The 16,693-nt window shown below is 44.9% G+C and overlaps 2 protein-coding genes across 2 annotated transcripts in view; one reads left to right on the plus strand and one right to left on the minus strand.

The window, feature by feature from the left end:
- LOC143957207 (uncharacterized) overlaps positions 1 to 16,693 on the minus strand; it is a 441,673-nt gene that overhangs the window by 402,637 nt on the left and 22,343 nt on the right. The gene's annotated exons all lie outside the window — the stretch shown is intronic.
- LOC143957136 (uncharacterized) lies at positions 17 to 16,358 on the plus strand. Its single transcript, XM_077467289.1, has 4 exons — positions 17 to 120; positions 6,744 to 6,922; positions 10,058 to 10,156; positions 12,057 to 16,358. The coding sequence occupies exons 2-4, from the start codon at positions 6,829 to 6,831 to the stop codon at positions 13,058 to 13,060; spliced, it is 1,197 nt and encodes a 398-aa protein (XP_077323415.1). The 5' UTR covers positions 17 to 120; positions 6,744 to 6,828; the 3' UTR covers positions 13,061 to 16,358.

Below are 16,693 nucleotides of genomic sequence, written 5' to 3' on the forward strand. Positions count from 1 at the left end.
GGCTCGTAGAGAGGCGGCCATTTCGTTGTAGCCTAGAGAGGAGGAGCTGCAGCAGTGGAAGAATCCTCCCGGTGGGGGTGTGAGGCTGCAGAGGGGTTGCACAGTGAGGAGGAGGAGGAGGTAATAATGTCTTCTTCTTCTTCTTATTATTATTATTATTCTATTCAAAGAGGATGGAAATGAGGAAAGAGGGTCCAGCTCCCTTTGTGGACTGTATTGGTGGGGGGGGGGGGGTCATGTGACCTTTGGAGGCTTGTCACATGTCAAAGCACTGGCTACTCTCAGGCCCTGACAGCTGGACACCGGGGTGGTCACCAGTGTCCTGTTTGGCATTTCTGATGCCCGGTAGCCACCCCTTTTCTATGGAGAGAAGAGCGAAGCGTGTGCACACACCGCCTCCTACCATAGTGCAGCTCCCCCCATTGTGGTTGCATAGTTTGGCCCATATTGGTCAGCTTGGAAGGCGTTGTTGGTTCGCTGCACCAAGTGTTGTCTTATGACCTGGCAACCTTAACGAGAAGACCAGCAAAGTCACAGCATGCAACAGCTTTAACACGCCAATGTCTATGCCTTCAAGAAAAGTCAGACTTCCTGGCGGCCGCCATGTCTCGTTGACCAACAGCGCCCCCCTGATGGGGAGACTGGGGGCAAGTTAACGTTAAGCCTGTCTTCCAAGCTAGCAGAATTTAAGTTCCCGGGCCCCCAGGACAACTCTTCCAGTCAGTGTAGAATGGTGGTTCTCAACCCTGTCCTCAAGTACCCCCAACGGACCATGTTTTGGGAATTTCTATTAGATAAAACAGCTGTCCAAAATACCAAGTCATTGACTCTGATTTAAAGCACCTGTGCAAGATAGAGGAAAACCTGCAAACATGGCCTGTTGGGGGTACTTGAGGACAAGGTCGAGAACCACTGTTGTAGAAACTAAAAGAGCAGCTCAGACTGCCATACTTGCCTCCTCTCTGCTGTACCTCTGGTCCACCTCAAGATTTCCTCCAGTACTCTGAGTTAAACATTTATCTTAGAAAACTGAGAACATACTCTGAGTACAGGAAGTCATGGACCGGGGAACTCAGCATAGGGATGGTGGGAACCCCTCGTAATGGGCACAGCAGGTGTACAGACCCGGGAACTCAGCATAGGGATGGTGGGAACCCCTCCATAATGGGCACAGCAGGTGTAAAGAACTGGGAACTCAGCATAGGGATGGTGGGAACCCCTCGTAATGGGCACAGCAGGTGTACAGACCCATGAACCTTGCACAGGGATGGTGAAAAACCAACATAATGGCCACAGCAGGTCTACAAACCTGGGAACTCAGCATAGGCATGGTAGGAACCCCTCATGAAGGCCACTACAGGCATACAGACCTGGGAACCCAGCATAGGGATGGTAGGAACCCCTCATAATGGGCACAGCAGGTGTACAGACCTGGGAACCCAGCATAGGGATGGTGGGAACCCCTCCATAATGGGCACAGCAGGGGTAAAGAACTGGGAACTCAGCATAGGGATGGTGGGAACCCTTCGTAATGGGCACAGCAGGTGTACAGACCCATGAACTCAGCACAGGGATGGTGAAAAACCAACATAATGACCACAGCAGGTGTACAAACCTGGGAACTCAGCATAGCTATGGTAGGAACCCCTCATAAAGGCCTCTACAGGCATACAGACCTGGGAACCCAGCACAGGGATGGTGGGAACCCCTCATAATGGGCACAGCAGGTGTACAGACCCGGGAACCCAGCATAGGGAGAATGGGAGCCCCTCCATAATGGGCACAGCAGGTGTACAGAACTGGGAACTCAGCACAAGGATGGTGGTAACCCCTCATAATGGGCACAGCAGGTCTATAGACCTGGGAAATCAGCACAAGGATGGTGGTAACCCCTCATAATGGCCACAACAGGCGTACAGACCCAGGAACTCAGCACAGGGATGATGGGAGCCTCTCATAATGGGCACAACAGGTAGAAAGACCCAGTAACTTAGCACAGGGATGGTGGTAACTCCTCATAATGAAACAGCAAGTGTACAGACCTGGGAACTCGCTGCATGGATTGTGGGACTACTTCAGGAAGAGTCAGTTCCCTAGCGCTCTCTATCATACGCTTTTCCTTTTCTGGTAGTGTCTAATTTCATTCTGTGCTGGCCCAGCTCCTCCACCCCTCCTCACCTCGTTGCATATCTTTTTATATAGCCTCTGGGGAGGAAAGAAGAAGAATGTTACAGATTGTCACTTGAGTGTACCGGGGCTTCTAAAGGTTGGAAGGTTGTTGCTGAAATGAATGATCTGGTGACGGGGTCTCTTTAAAGCCAGAAAATGGATAGAATAGAATTTGCAGGAGGAGTTTAGCGGGGCAGCCATAAGTATTTCTCTGATGACATATTCCACGCCATCATCTCCAAGATCTTACTATAGTTCTCATTTCCATGTTATTATTTCCTTTGAAGACTGAAATAGGATCTGTTGTAGGGAAAACACCGCCGTGGGTCCAGTTGTGTGAGGATTCCAGCAAACACCGGCAGACGTTGTGTCACTCGATGCTCCCTCAGAAGATTTGCCTGTCTGTTGTCACCCTTCTGCCAGCCATTTACATTTTGTTTGGGGTGGACTTGCATTTTAACCTCCAGAAGGTTTTACCCCCTTCAGAGGTTCACACTGACAGTGTGAATGAAGTTGCACAATTTCATTCCCGCATGTCTGTCCCGACTTGGGGGGTGATTTCAGAAACTACCTACAGAAACGACTTTTGCGAATCCGTGCGGTGCTGCACATGTGGCGTCACCCCGATTTTGATGGGGGCATTGCCAGCAATAGCCGCCGATTTGACATGTCAAATTGCTGCAATGTGAACCAGGGCTAAATGATTTTTTCCTCCCCAAATTATACTTGCCTACCATAGGTGGATGTAGCATTGGTCCCCCGGCACCTCTACACTGAGAACTGAGCGATCAAACATCGCCGATCACTCAGTTCTGACAGCTTCCCTGCCAGTGACATTTACACAGTAATCAGTGTATTTTTATAGCACTGGTCACTGTATAAGTGTCAAAAGTGTCCGATCTGTCCGCCCCAATGTCGCAGTACCGCTAAAAATCGCAGATCGCCGCGATTACTAGTAAAAATAAATAGGGCTGTTACTGATTAAAATTTTCGTGTTCGATTAATCGTTTTTTTCGATTAATTATAACGTACATACAGATCCAACTACTTTTAGCTGATCTCCTTGCATTGCAACTCTGCATTAGTCAGTGGTAAATGTGGTATACACTATATACAATCACCCAACACAAGTTAGTTTCCACAATCCATGACTTAACTTCACAGTTCACACAAATACGCTTTAAATTCAAACTGTAGCACTTATGTAGGTAATTAGCGTGACAATCCTTCCACCTCTGGTCTAACTAATCACTCTCACCTTATGGCATGGGCCCTGTGCAGACAGGTGGGCATGCAAGTGGGTATCAAAAGGGTTAACACAGACCATAAACGTATCTCTTGTCTCCTTAGATCTCAGAAAGGACGCCAGGTCATGGGTAGAAAGAAAAGATCTAAGTGCTCACCGCTTAAGTATAAGATTGAATTTTTGTGTTCAAACACAAACTACTCACATAAAAATGACAAAAACACAGAATGTAAAGCCGACAATCGTGTTAGTTCCGTAGGGCAGCAGCGGGTAATGCCATGCCTAGCTCCTCCCCCATACGCGTTACATTCAATCAGAACTTTGACATCACCGGACTCCTCCCCATTTCCTTTATTAGCAGGCGGAGTCACTTGGGGAAGGAGTCCAGTGACGTCGATCTCCGTGACGTCACCGGATCTCCAACGGAACTCCCTGAAGACCCGGAAGTCAGCAGAGAGGTGAATACCGATCAAAAAAATTTTGATAGATCAAAAAAATGAACAATTAATCGAGGAATTAATCTTTAATTTCCACAGCCCTAAAAATAAATAAATGAAAATGCTATAAATCTATCCCCTACTTTGTAGACACTATAACTTTTGCGCAAAGCAATGAATATATGCTTATTGCAAATTTTATATTTTTTTTTTACCAAAAATATGTAGAATACATATTGGCCCAAACTGATGAAGACTTTTTTTTTGGGGGGGCTTTATTATAGCAAAAAGGTAAAAAATATTGTGTTTTGTTTGCCGCTATTTTTTATATTTTTTTTGTTTATAGTGCAAAAAATAAAAACCACAGAGGTGATCAAATACCACCAAAAAAAAGCTCTATTTGTGGGGGGAAAAAAGACATACGTTTTGTTTGGGTACAACGTCGTACGACCGCGCAATTGTCAGTTAAAGCGACACAGTGCTGTATCGCAAAAAACGGCCTGGTCATTGAGGGGGCAAATTGTTCCGGTCCTTAAGTGGTTAAACAATGAGCTGCGCAATATAAGAAATGTTTCGGATAAAGACCCAAGTGAAAAATGAACCGATAAAATTGAGATGCCCATTTTACAAACCAAACCCGCCAGGTAACAATGGCGTTCACCGTCACTTTTGGAATAGACCATGACATAGACATGCTGCTCCGCTCTACGCGTTTCGTCACCAAGTGGTGGTGGTCCGCAACCTATAGTGTGACAGGAAATCTGGTGCTTACTGACACTGGCTGGGAGGGGAACAAACTGACACTGATGTCACCAGTAACACTAATACAGTGATCAGTGATAATACTGTACTAATGACGCTGGCTGTGTGACAGGGGTGGTCAGGAGGACAATCAAGAGGTTAATGGTGTTCCTACCAAGGGTATGCAAGTGTGTTTGTGCTGCACACAAAGTACAATAAAACGCATTAATTTCTTCAGAAAGTATATGGTCACATAATCGGAGATAAGCATTTATTTAGTCACATATGTAACTTTTCAACACACAACAATTTAAATATTCTCTACCGCTATGAAAAAAACGAATGTAGGTGCATTAGGTTTAAAAGTGCAATTATCCTAACTTAAGCATCACATTCAAAACTTTGGTAAAGAGTATCTACTATTCCAATGATCATGAAATGCCACGTACACACAACGAACTTTCCGGCAGACTAGGTCCGACGGACTTTCGGCGGAGTTACGATGGACTTAACGAACGGACTTGGCCACACATGAACAGACTAAGTCCGTTCGAAAGTCCATTCGTTCTAAACATGATGACGTAAGACGGGACTAATAATGAAGTTCAATAGCCAGTAGCCAAAAGCTTCCTTGCGTTGTATTTGGTCTGTCAGACCAGCATACAGACGAACGGTTTTCCTGATAGGAATTGAGTCCATCGGACAGATTTGAAACATGTTCTATTTCTAGGTTCGTCGGATTTTTTTTTTTAACGAAAAACTTTCGGATTAGCCCACACACGATCGGATTGTTCCGACGGACTGATCCCGTGTGTACGCGGCATTAGTGTTCACCGTGCTTGTATGGGAATACTCCATAAAACCTTAAATACTATATAGTTATGCTCCAAAAACCATAACTTGGTATCTATGGATATTTATGTCTCAATGTCACCAGAAACCGAAGTGATCCATCCGGACCATAGCGTCTCAAACTTTTTTGGGCATTCTCTAGAGCAGGGGTAGGCAACCATTTGAGCAAGAGTTTAAGAAATTAACATCCTGCACTCTCACGCCTCAGTTCAGCACCAATTCCTGCAACGCCACACTTCAGATCAGCCCCAATTCATGCACCTTCACATCTCAGACCACTGTTCCCCCCCCCCCCCCCACCCTGAAAATCTCTCACACCACTGTGCCCTCCTGCACATCTGTCCCACCACTGTGCCCTCCTGCACATCTGCCCCACCACTGTACCACCCTGCTCTTCTGCTCTGCTGCCATAACCCCATTCTCTTTTGTCTCACCACTGAACCATCGGCTCATCTATCCTAACACTGAACTTATCTGCTCATTTGCCCCACCACTGTACCTCCTGTATATCTGTCCCACATCTGTCCCCCCTGCTCTTCTGCCCCACCACTGTAACCCCCTGCTCTTCTGCCCCACCACTGTAACCCCCTGCTCCTCTGCCCCACCACTGTAACCCCCTGCTCTTCTTCCCCACCACTGTAACCCCCTGCTCATCTGTCCCACCAATGCACCTCCTTTCACATCTGCCCCGTCGCTGTATCGCCCCGGCTTTTCTGTCCCACCGCTGAACCCCCTTCTGATCTACCCAAACACTGAACCCCCCCTGCTCATCTATCCCACCACTGTAACCCACTTCTCATCTGGATCAACACTGAACCCCCCCCCCCCCCGCTCATCTACCCCACCACTGTAACCCACCTGCTCATCTGCCCCATCAATGTACCTCTCTGCACATCTGCTCCACCGCCATATCCCCACGCTCTTTTGTCTCACTATTGAATCACCTTCTCATCGTTCCTAACATTGAAACCATCTGCTCATCTGCCCCACTACTGTAACCCACTTTCAGGGGGAAAATCCAGCCAGATCTGTGGGTTGTTTACAAACCCACAGATCTGTGCTGTCATTAGTCACATCCGGTCAGCAGGTATACAGCCAAAATGATTGGCTGTTACCTACTGACAATCACAGCACAGATCAGCAGGGAGTGCACGCATGTGTGCCTCTAAACCAGAAAGTACACAGCGTCGTGTGGGTACATGGAGGTTCCTGAGGCTGCCACCCTCTAGCGGTAAATGTACTGCTGGTGGCCGGCAAGAGGTTAAAGGGTGAAATGTATTATTATTTTTTGATTGCAGCTTGATCTCTAGCAAAGTGGCACCTCCAATGTCCTGAGGGGCTAGGAAGGCTTAAAGGTGGTACGAAGATCTTTCTGAAGACGCCATGATGGAAAGAGACGGCCTGATTGTCATCAAAGTAGAAGATGATGAAGATGCGGTGAGCGATGATCCATGTAATGAGGAGGACATCAGCACAGGTAAGGAATACACACTAAAGCTGGGCATACACATCTAGATTTTCCAATGAACATTCACAGGAATATTCTCAGTACATTTGATGAATTGATGAATGCATGGCAGTAGGGGGCACTTAAAAAAAAATTAAGTTTACTATTTATTTTATTGAAAAAAAAAAAAAAAAAAAAAAAAAAATATATATATATATATATATATATATATATATATATATATATATATATATATATATATATACTGTCTCTATCACTTATATTGCTATCTCAAGGGAAGTGCACCATTCCTTGTGATAGCATTGGAGCTGCACTATTATTCGTTAAATTGTAATCTCGATTCACGATCTTAATCCGGCGATTCCACGATTTAGTGCAGAGCCGTTCTCTGCTCACAACTGTCATATACATTTTTTTTTTAAAGTAGCCTGCAAAGTTTATCACAACATTGCTCAGCGCTAAGCTAAAAAGAAACATTGTATCATTTTGGTTATTTTAGATCTAAGAGATTACCTTCCGTCTGTAAATGAGGGCAGTTTAACCACTTGAAGACCAGACACTTGTTGCTCAGTATTTCTGGCTAGAAAATTACTTAGAACTCCCAATATATATATATATATATATATATATATAAAAAAATAATATGCGCAGTATCTCACAAAGGTGCGTACACCCCTCACATTTTTGTTAATATTTTATATCTTTCATGTGACAACACTGAAGAAATGACACTTTGCTACAATGTAATGTAGTGAGTATACAGCTTGTCCAACAGTTTAAATTTTCTGTCCCCTCAAAATAACTCAACACACAGCCATTAATGTCTAAACCGCTGGCAACAACAGTGAGAACACCCCTTAGTGAAAATGTCTAAATTGGGCCCAATTAGCCATTTTCCCTCCCCGGTGTCATGTGACTTATTAGTGTTTCAAGGTCTTAGGTGTGAATGGGGAGCAGGTGTGTTAAATTTGGTGTTATCGCTCTCACTCTCTCTTACTGGTTACTGGAAGTTCAACATGGCACCTCATGGCAAAGAACTATCTGAGGATCTGAAAAAAAGAATTGGTGCTCTACATAAAGATGACCTAGGTTATAAGAAGATTGTGAACACCCTGAAATTGAGCTGCAGCACAGACTATACTGCGGTTTAACAGGACAGGTTCCACTCAGAACAGGCCTCGCCATGGTTGCCCAAAGAAGTTGAGTGCACATGCTCAGTGTCATATCCAGAGATTGTCTTTGAGAAATAGATGTTCTGCCCGCATTGCTGCAGAGGTTGAAGGGGTGGGGGGTCAGCCTGTCAGTGCTCAGACCATACACCGCACACTGCATCAAATTGGTCTGCATGGCTGTTGTCCCAGAAGGAAGCCTCTTCTAAAGATGATGCACAAGAAAGCACAGAAACAGTTTGCTGAAGACAAGCAGACTAAGGACATGGATTACTGGAACCATGTCCTCTGGTCTGATGAGACCAAGATAAACTTATTTGGTTCAGATGGTGTCAAGCGTGTGTGGCGGCAACCAGATGAGGAGTACAAAGACAAGTGTGTCTTGCCTACAGTCAAGCATGGTGGTGGGAGTGTCATGGTCTGGGACTGCATGATTACTGTCAGCACTGGGGAGCTACAGTTCATTGAGGGAACCATGAATACCAACATGTAATGTGACTACTGAAACAGAGAATGATCCCCTCCCTTCAGAGACTGGGCTGCAGGGCAGTATTCCAACATGATAACAACCCCAAACACACCTCCAAGACGACCACTGTCTTGCTAAAGAAGCTGAGGGTAAAGGTGATGGACTGGCCAAGAATGTCTCCAGACCTAAACCCTATTGAGCATCTGTGGGGCATCCTCAAACGGAAGGTGGAGGAGCGCAAGGTCACCAACATCCACCAGCTCTGTGATGTCATCATGCAGGAGTGGAAGAGGACTCCAGTGCCAACCTGTGAAGCTCTGGTGAACTCCATGCCCAAGAGGGTTAAGGCAGTGCTGGAAAATAATGGCGGCCACACAAAATATTGACACTTTGGGCCCAACTTGGACATTTTTACTTAGGGGTGTACTCATTTTTGTTGCCAGCGGTTTAGACATTGTAGCAAAGTGTAATTTCTTCAGTGTTGTCACATAAAAAGATATAATAAAATATTCACAAAAATGTCAGGGGTGTACTCACTTTTGTGAGATTGTGTGTGTGTGTGTGTGTATGTATGTATGTATGTATGTATGTGTATATATATATATATATATATATATATATATATATATATATATATAATTATAAAAAAAAATGTCAGCGACGCTAGAGAATAAAAGGGCGGTCTTTCAAAAACTTTTTGGGGAAAAATACACTTCAATTAATTAAAAAAATAAAAAAAAAACCTAAACCATAAAGTTAGCCCAATTTTTGATGATGTTGCACCTATAATTGTGATCTTTATTCTAAGCAAAAACACAGTGATTCTCATTTTATCCAGAATCGTGCAGCACTAGATAGTATGGGCCGTGACAGGTCCTCTTTATGGATAGATGGGGGGTTTATTAGACTCCAGATCTCTCCAATGACCTCCAATGCAGCCAATAGGACACAGATTGGTCTGATTGACTGCTTCACTGGCTGGTAACGGGCAGTTAAACAAATAACCAAACCTGGAAGTGACTAAGTCCTTGTCGCTTACGGTTAGTGATATCCCACAGTGGGAGGAATGACGTCCGGGAACCGGATGCCACCTGCAAAAGTGACGGGGGGCTTCCTGTAAAAGTGATCCAGCAGCACTTTAGCCGCTAGGATTCCTTTTGCAGTGAAGGGGATCGCTGGCTGAAACAAAAAAATGATCACCCTCCCTATCCTGCAAGGTACCGGTACGTCGCTGGATGGGAAGCTGTTATAAGCAGTCCACCAGGGATTGCTTTTCAGAAGGGTGGCAGGAGTCTGCACACGCATGAACAGCCCCTTAGAGGTTCATTAGTTCGAAAAAGTTTCCATCCTTCTCTTTCGGGTTTTTCGCATCACTGCGGTCAAAAAGGAATGCCGATTTGACCCCACTAGCAATTAGAAAATTGAATGAACGTGCTTGAAATGAGAAAATTTCGAACCGGATTCTGCTAGTGTATGGCTAGTGAATGAGTGAATCTTTATTCACAGACCCAGAAGACTCCAGCGAAACTGCAGGAGACTTTCAGGATGAGGAAGATGAACATGTGAAGGTTAAAGAGGAGGAAGTTCCTATGGAGATCAGTACAGGTGAGCTGTTGGTGCATACCATAGTGCTTGGGCTTTCAACCACTCGACCTCCGGAAGGTTTTACCCCCCCTTCATGAACAGGGAATTTGTTGCTATTCAGCACTGCGCTACTTTTTTTTTTTTTCGTCAAAAGAGAAATTCAAGCATACAGTTTCCAGAAATGCTCCTGGTACAAAGTTGTGATACACAGGAACATGTAATCAAAGGTAGCTAGACCAATCTCCTGCACTTAAGAGGAGTGCACTGTCCAAAGACAGTCCGGTACACTTCAACAGATCCATTTTTTGCACCAATGCAGGCTGGGGGGAAACCTAAAGGAAATACTACAAAAACCAGGAACATAGGGCGCACCAACCTAGTGCATTACCTTTTGTGATAGCTTTATTGTGTTAAAAAGACAAATGTATACTTATAAACAACATCAGCAATAAATCACATCAAAGTCCACTGTGTACTAGAAGCGGCCTGTTCACCTAGGCAAGTCCCAAACATGAGGAGGCCGTTCAAACGGCTGACACGCTTCGAGAGGGGATCCCTTCTTCCTCACAGCCAACCTTTGATAGTGCAAGAGTGGTCTTTGATACCCCAACTAAGCTCCCCCCATCAGTGGGTGGGTATAGAAACATAGATGGCATGGGATATTACACTTGTTGGAGCTTTGTATATACACATGCAAAACCAAAGAAATTCCCGGCTCAACTTACTGACTAGTCTACAACCAGTGGAATTGTTCTGTCTACGAATATGCGTTAAAAACAGGGGTTTAGTTTGCACACATTTGCAAATACATGCGTAAGCTACAGATCCCGGTCGAGGCACTCTGATATTTTCTGTAGTCCTAACTCTAAATTGTGAAAGCCTCTTCAGTGGAAGCACATGCATTATAGTGGATAGGCAGAGGTCTGGTAAGCCTGGATGGAGCTCACCCCTCCTTAAAGGCACAGGGGCACACTGGATACTTGGCACATAGCACCATCGCAACAAAAGGTGTGCAATGCATCCCCCTCACCAATATTTCAATGGTACAAATGGCCACTGGCCTTTTCAGCAAGGAGCACATGGAAGAGCAATGGATGCAAAACAAAACCAAAGATATTCCCAGCTTAACTTACTAGCCTGCAACCAACCGAATTATTCTGCCAGTATGCGTGAAAAACAGGGGTTTAGTTTGCACACATTTGCAAATATGTGCATATTTTGGTTTTGTTTTGCATGCGTTGCCCTTCCATGTACTCCTTGCTGCAAAGGCCAGTTATAGGTAAGGGCAGTGGCCGTTTTTTTGGAATACTGGTGAGGGGACACACTGGACATCCTTGTTGCCTTAGTGCTATATGCTGGGTGTCCAGTGCGCCCCAGTGCACCCCTGTGCCTTTAACCAGGGGTGGGCTCCTTCCAGGCTCACTTGCTCTCTGCCTATCCATTATAATGCATGTGCTTCCACTGTGGAGGCTCGCAGAATTTAGAGTTAGAACAACAAAAAGTACTGGGGAGACTTGACTTGGCTGTGTAGCTTACGCATGTATTTGCAAATGTGTGCAAACCGTTTTTTAATGCATACTATTAGACAAGATAATTTACATATATATAAAACCAGGAAGCGTCCGCCACCATGATCACAGTTATCTGCCATGTCCACCGGACACAGCAGTCATGGAACTGTGCCGCGGTACGCCAGTGCACATGGGCTCGGTGACAAGTATGTCAATGAGCCTGTAGCTGCCACCCGCTAGCGGTAAATCTACAGGCAAGTGGTTAAACATCTGGTTTATTGTCCTTGGATGCCTCTCCAGGTATTGCTTGCCACCAGCAACTGAGGACTATTTGTAGAGTATCAATACACATAATTAGCTGGGAAAAAATATACATTTTGGTGTCTGCTAATTCTTATATTCTTCTTCAGATGGACGATACAGAAGATTCAATGCGGAAGAACACCCAGTGACTCCTCCAGAGGGTGAAACAAAAGATGGTAGCTCCACAGTCAACACTACAGTAGGAAATTCAGTGACCCCAAATCTCCAGCCGGTGCTTCCTGCTACGTATCTCTCACCCGGGCCCTCTACGCAAATTGCTTTCTATTTTCCCACCCCTGCCCCCGTTACCCACCGCAAATATCGCAAACGCCCCAAAAAGTTTCCATGTACCGAATGTGGAAAAAGCTTTGACCAGAGGACGAAACTTGTTGCACATGAGCGTTCCCACACAGGGGAGAGGCCCTTTTCCTGCTCTGAGTGTGGCAAAGACTTTGCGCAGAAAGCCCACCTAGTTTCACACCAGAAGATCCATTCAGGGGAAAAGCCCTATTCGTGCTCCGAGTGTGGGAAGAGTTTCATAGAAAAGGCTCTCTTAAGCCGCCACCAGAAGTTTCACGCTGGGGTGAGGCCGTTTTTGTGCGCCATATGTGGCAGGCGGTTTTTCCAGAAAGGTGATGCGCTTAAACATGTGCGAATTCACACGGGGGAGAATCCCTATCCCTGCACCGAATGTGGTCAATCCTTCCCATATAAAGCCCGTCTCGACCGACATTTATTAAGCCACACGGGCGAGAAGCCTTTCTCCTGTTCCCACTGTGGGAGGGGATTTGCTTACAAAGGCCTTCTTCTGGCACACGAAAGAACTCATACGGATGAGAAGCCTTATTCATGTGCGGTCTGCGGGAAATCCTTCTCCCAGAAGTCCAACCTGGCCAGCCATGAAAGAACTCACACAGGGGAAAAGCCGTTTTCCTGTTCGGAGTGCGGGAAGAGTTTTACGAGGAAGGCGACCCTCATTGGCCACCAGAACACGCACAAGAAGAAACGGTTTGTACAGCTAAGGATGCGGGAAGAGAGTGGCTCTGAAATAGGGGAAAATACGAACATGTCCGCCACACAGAGCTGCCCGCCACAGCAGGCTGAAAAGTAATTCCAGAGCACTATTTTAGTAGTATGTGTACATCTCTGAAAGGAAAAATGAGGATCTAAATGCTCGTTCTTGATACAGTGAAGGTTTTAGAGAATTTCCAAGAGATAATGGGGCTGCCTGAGTCTTGTGTGCTATCTTCAGTCTTGTTAGTGTGGTGGCCATAACAGGTTAGGACATGATGTCTTGAGTGCTTAATTGTGGGGTAAATAACATACTGGCTTTGTATGTGTCTCAAAGGGTCACTCTAATGCCCCATACACACGGTCGGAAATTCAGACGGAAAAAGTCCGATCGGATTATGTTGTCAGAAAATCCGATCGTGTGTGGGCTCTATCGGACTTTTTCTGTCGGAATTTACGACAGAAAAAGCTTGAGGGCTGCATCTAAAATTTTCCGACAACAAAATCCGATCGGACTTTTTCCCATCGTGTGTAGTGAATTCTGACGCACAAAGTGCCACACATGCTCATAAAAAAATTGGCGACAAAAGCTATTGGCTACTGGCCTCTACGTAGTCCCATTGTACATCACCTCGTTCCGAACGATCGGATTTTCTGACAACTTTGTGCGACCGCATGTATGCAAGACAAGTTTCGGACAAAATCCGTCGGAAAAAAAAATCTGACAGATTTTGTGGTCGGAATGTCCGACCGTGTGTATGGGGAGATTTTGTCCAAGGGATGGTTTTGGTGACATCAAGTTCTCCTACAATTTAACCTACTTATGGTGCCACATTAACAAACTTAATTGAAAGGGCAAGACTTCCCAGATGCACGAAAACCAGAGGCAGTGCCCATTCCCCCCTCTCCTCTACTATAGCGTATTGATTGTTACAAAAAGGCATATGCACTTGAATAAGACACAGCTACCTTGCTACACAGATTGCAGTAGACAATTGTAACCAATAAAATCTTCCTTTTTGAAGGGTGAGGGCCATCAGATAGGGGATCGGTGTTATGGGTTACTAAACTCTAAATATTGCTCTGTGCTTTAGATATTGTAATTACAGGTGGAGTTTGATGGGTTCATCACCCAGTGGCTTCTTAAATTGCCTATGGAATCCAGCACCAAGATCTTTCTGCCCTGGTTCCTTAGTCTTTATCTGACCACCTCCAATAAGAACAAAAACTCATGTCGGATAATGGCAACCTTTCATGTTGGACACGGCAGGTGTGGAGACCTTAGTCTTTGTCTGACCACCTTGTGGTGTTCCAATAAGAACCAAAACCCATGGTGGATGATGGCAACCCTTCATGTTGGACACAGCAGGCGTGGAGACCTTAGTCTTTATTTGACCACCTTGTGGTGTTCCAACAAGAACAAAAACCCATGGGGGGGGGGGGGGGGGGTGGCGGCAACCCTTCATGTTGGACACGACAGGTGTGGAGACCTGGGAACTCAGTGCAGCACTCTTAAAAATAGAGTTTGCAGCAGATGTAAGAAGGCATTGTATGGTTTATCTATCATCTACCAGAGACCGATTTATTTTTCTTCTGTCCTCCAAATGGTCTTATTCAACAGGTAAAATTATAGTTGTTATTGTTCATGTCTACCTAACCTACTTAACTTAAATTCTTTTAGTCGAAGATAGGTACTTTGATTACCGCTACTAGGCTAGTTTGTCTTGTAATTGCTAGCAAAAGCTTTTAGCAAACTAACAATAAATTGAACACGACCTAACCGTGGGAAGTTAGTCTCAAATACACGCCAACACTTTTGACAGTCTACAACCTGTAGAGGGTCAAACCACCCTAAAGAGTACACAGCTTAATTGTGGGACTTTAGTTACAAATACCCGCCAACACTTTTGAGAGTCTCTAAGAACTGTAGAAAAACAAACCACCCTAAGGCTACTTGTTCAGACAGGCATCGGTGGAAAAGCACCACTATTTTAAGCGACACCTTACCGCCGTTTTGGCTGCTGGCGGGGCGCTTTAAACCCCCACTAGTGGCTGAAAAAGGATTAAAACCACCCGCAAAGTGCCGCTGCCCCATTGATTTTAATGGGCAGGGGCGCTTTAGGAGCGGTGTATACATTGCTTCTACTGTGCTGCAAAGATGCTGCTTGCAGGACTTTTTTTTTTACCGTCCTGCAAGCGCAACTTTCCAGTGTGAAAGCACTCGGGCTGAGTTCACAGTGGGTCATTTGTGTGCTTTAAAGAGAGGATCTACTCATCACCTCTGCCCCAAGCATGACCAGCATAAAGGAAGAGGACAGTTGGTCATTCTCCCGCCACCTTCTTCCAAGAAACAGAACTCCTACATGGCCATCAAGTATTGTTCCCCTTAATTCTTAGAAAAATTAATAACCTTTCACTCAAAGTGTTTGTATGCTTGACCTGGGGAGTCCCAGCTGGTTGGGGATTGCCCCAGTAAAATATCAAAAGGAAGGTGAGTTCTAATGGCCATCAAAAGTTATGCCCCTGGGTAGCTATTGACCACAGATGTCTTCCACAAATTGTTTCTTGAGACCTGTAACTAGTAAGGGGTTTGTAATAAGCTATGTTAGATTGTTTCTTTCTGGGAAAACTCCTAGGCTGACGTATGAAAGGTTGACCTGAAGCCATCAATTAAGCCACCTGAGACGACCATATTCTTGAAATTGCCATAGTATTGGGTAATCGGCTGGCTATTGATTGGCATATCTTGCAGGCATCTCCACAATCTGCTCATGCAGGAGATGATTGCCTATTGCAAGGCGACACTTCCTGCTGTGGTTTTGTGTCCCCGCATGCTTAGAGGTGGAAACATGGTTCCCAGAAGTGACTCCTCCCTCCCCCCCTCATGCATGATAACCAAACATTTTAGATAGTTGTCAATGTGTCTTTAAGAATTTGTGCATCCACTTCATTCATCCCGATTGGAGGAATACAGTTTAAAGGATGACTCCGACAAGAGGAACAAAAACAACCTACATGATCAATCTGCAAAGTGAAAATTTTGTTTACAGGTGTCTGTGATAATGTTTCATATGTGAAAGGCTGCTAAGGTGGGAGCTGAATGTCAGACTTACTATCACACACAATGGCATTCCATTCAGTTATGACTCCAACCTCCATCAGCGCACCGTCTTCATTAGAAATGTGCCCTCAGTTACAGAAAACGACTTGTATCTTTTTGTGCTGGCAAATGGAGTTGCTGCAGATTTAAATGGCCTGGCTCATAAGCTTGCACGTGTTATTTAGCCAGGCCAGTGCTATCCTTTACTCTGCAATTCAGCTCATTGGATGGTTTCCTCCAGTCACCAGCTGTTGTGTCTCTGATTGTTGTTAAAAAATAAAGAGGACTTGTCTGTGTTTCTATTTTTTTGAGTCTGCTCCTTTGCAAAGGTGCTTCCTAACCTTGGGAATTTTATTAGTACAAATGTCCTCCTATTATTGGACCCCCCTAAAAATGCTAATTTTTAGTCGTTTTCCGACATTACTGCGCTACATTAGTGATTTGGTATTGAATTTAGAGGTTCGGGATAACACTCAGGCAAAAAGCATTTTTGGAGGTTAGCCAATTCATCTATGTCAAGGCCAGTTCCTAACTTTTGATTTGATAGGACCTTATGTCCCCTAGTGGTCAGATATGGTGTTGGGATGGGAATTAGTCTGTAATATATATATATATATATATATATAGTCATTT

Source organism: Lithobates pipiens, unplaced genomic scaffold (genome assembly GCF_037356315.1).
Source record: "Lithobates pipiens isolate NorthernLeopardFrog02 unplaced genomic scaffold, aLitPip1_a1.2 Scaffold_51, whole genome shotgun sequence".
In the NCBI taxonomy this organism is placed as follows: domain Eukaryota; kingdom Metazoa; phylum Chordata; class Amphibia; order Anura; family Ranidae; genus Lithobates; species Lithobates pipiens.

Bases quoted from the DNA above. Each gene is read 5' to 3' on its own strand.
- LOC143957136 (XM_077467289.1), top strand. From the start codon at position 6,829: ATGATGGAAAGAGACGGCCTGATTGTCATCAAAGTAGAAGATGATGAA. The intron at 6,923-10,057 runs GTAAGGAATACA...CTTTATTCACAG, and splicing joins TGAGGAGGACATCAGCACAG to ACCCAGAAGACTCCAGCGAA. The intron at 10,157-12,056 runs GTGAGCTGTTGG...ATTCTTCTTCAG, and splicing joins TCCTATGGAGATCAGTACAG to ATGGACGATACAGAAGATTC.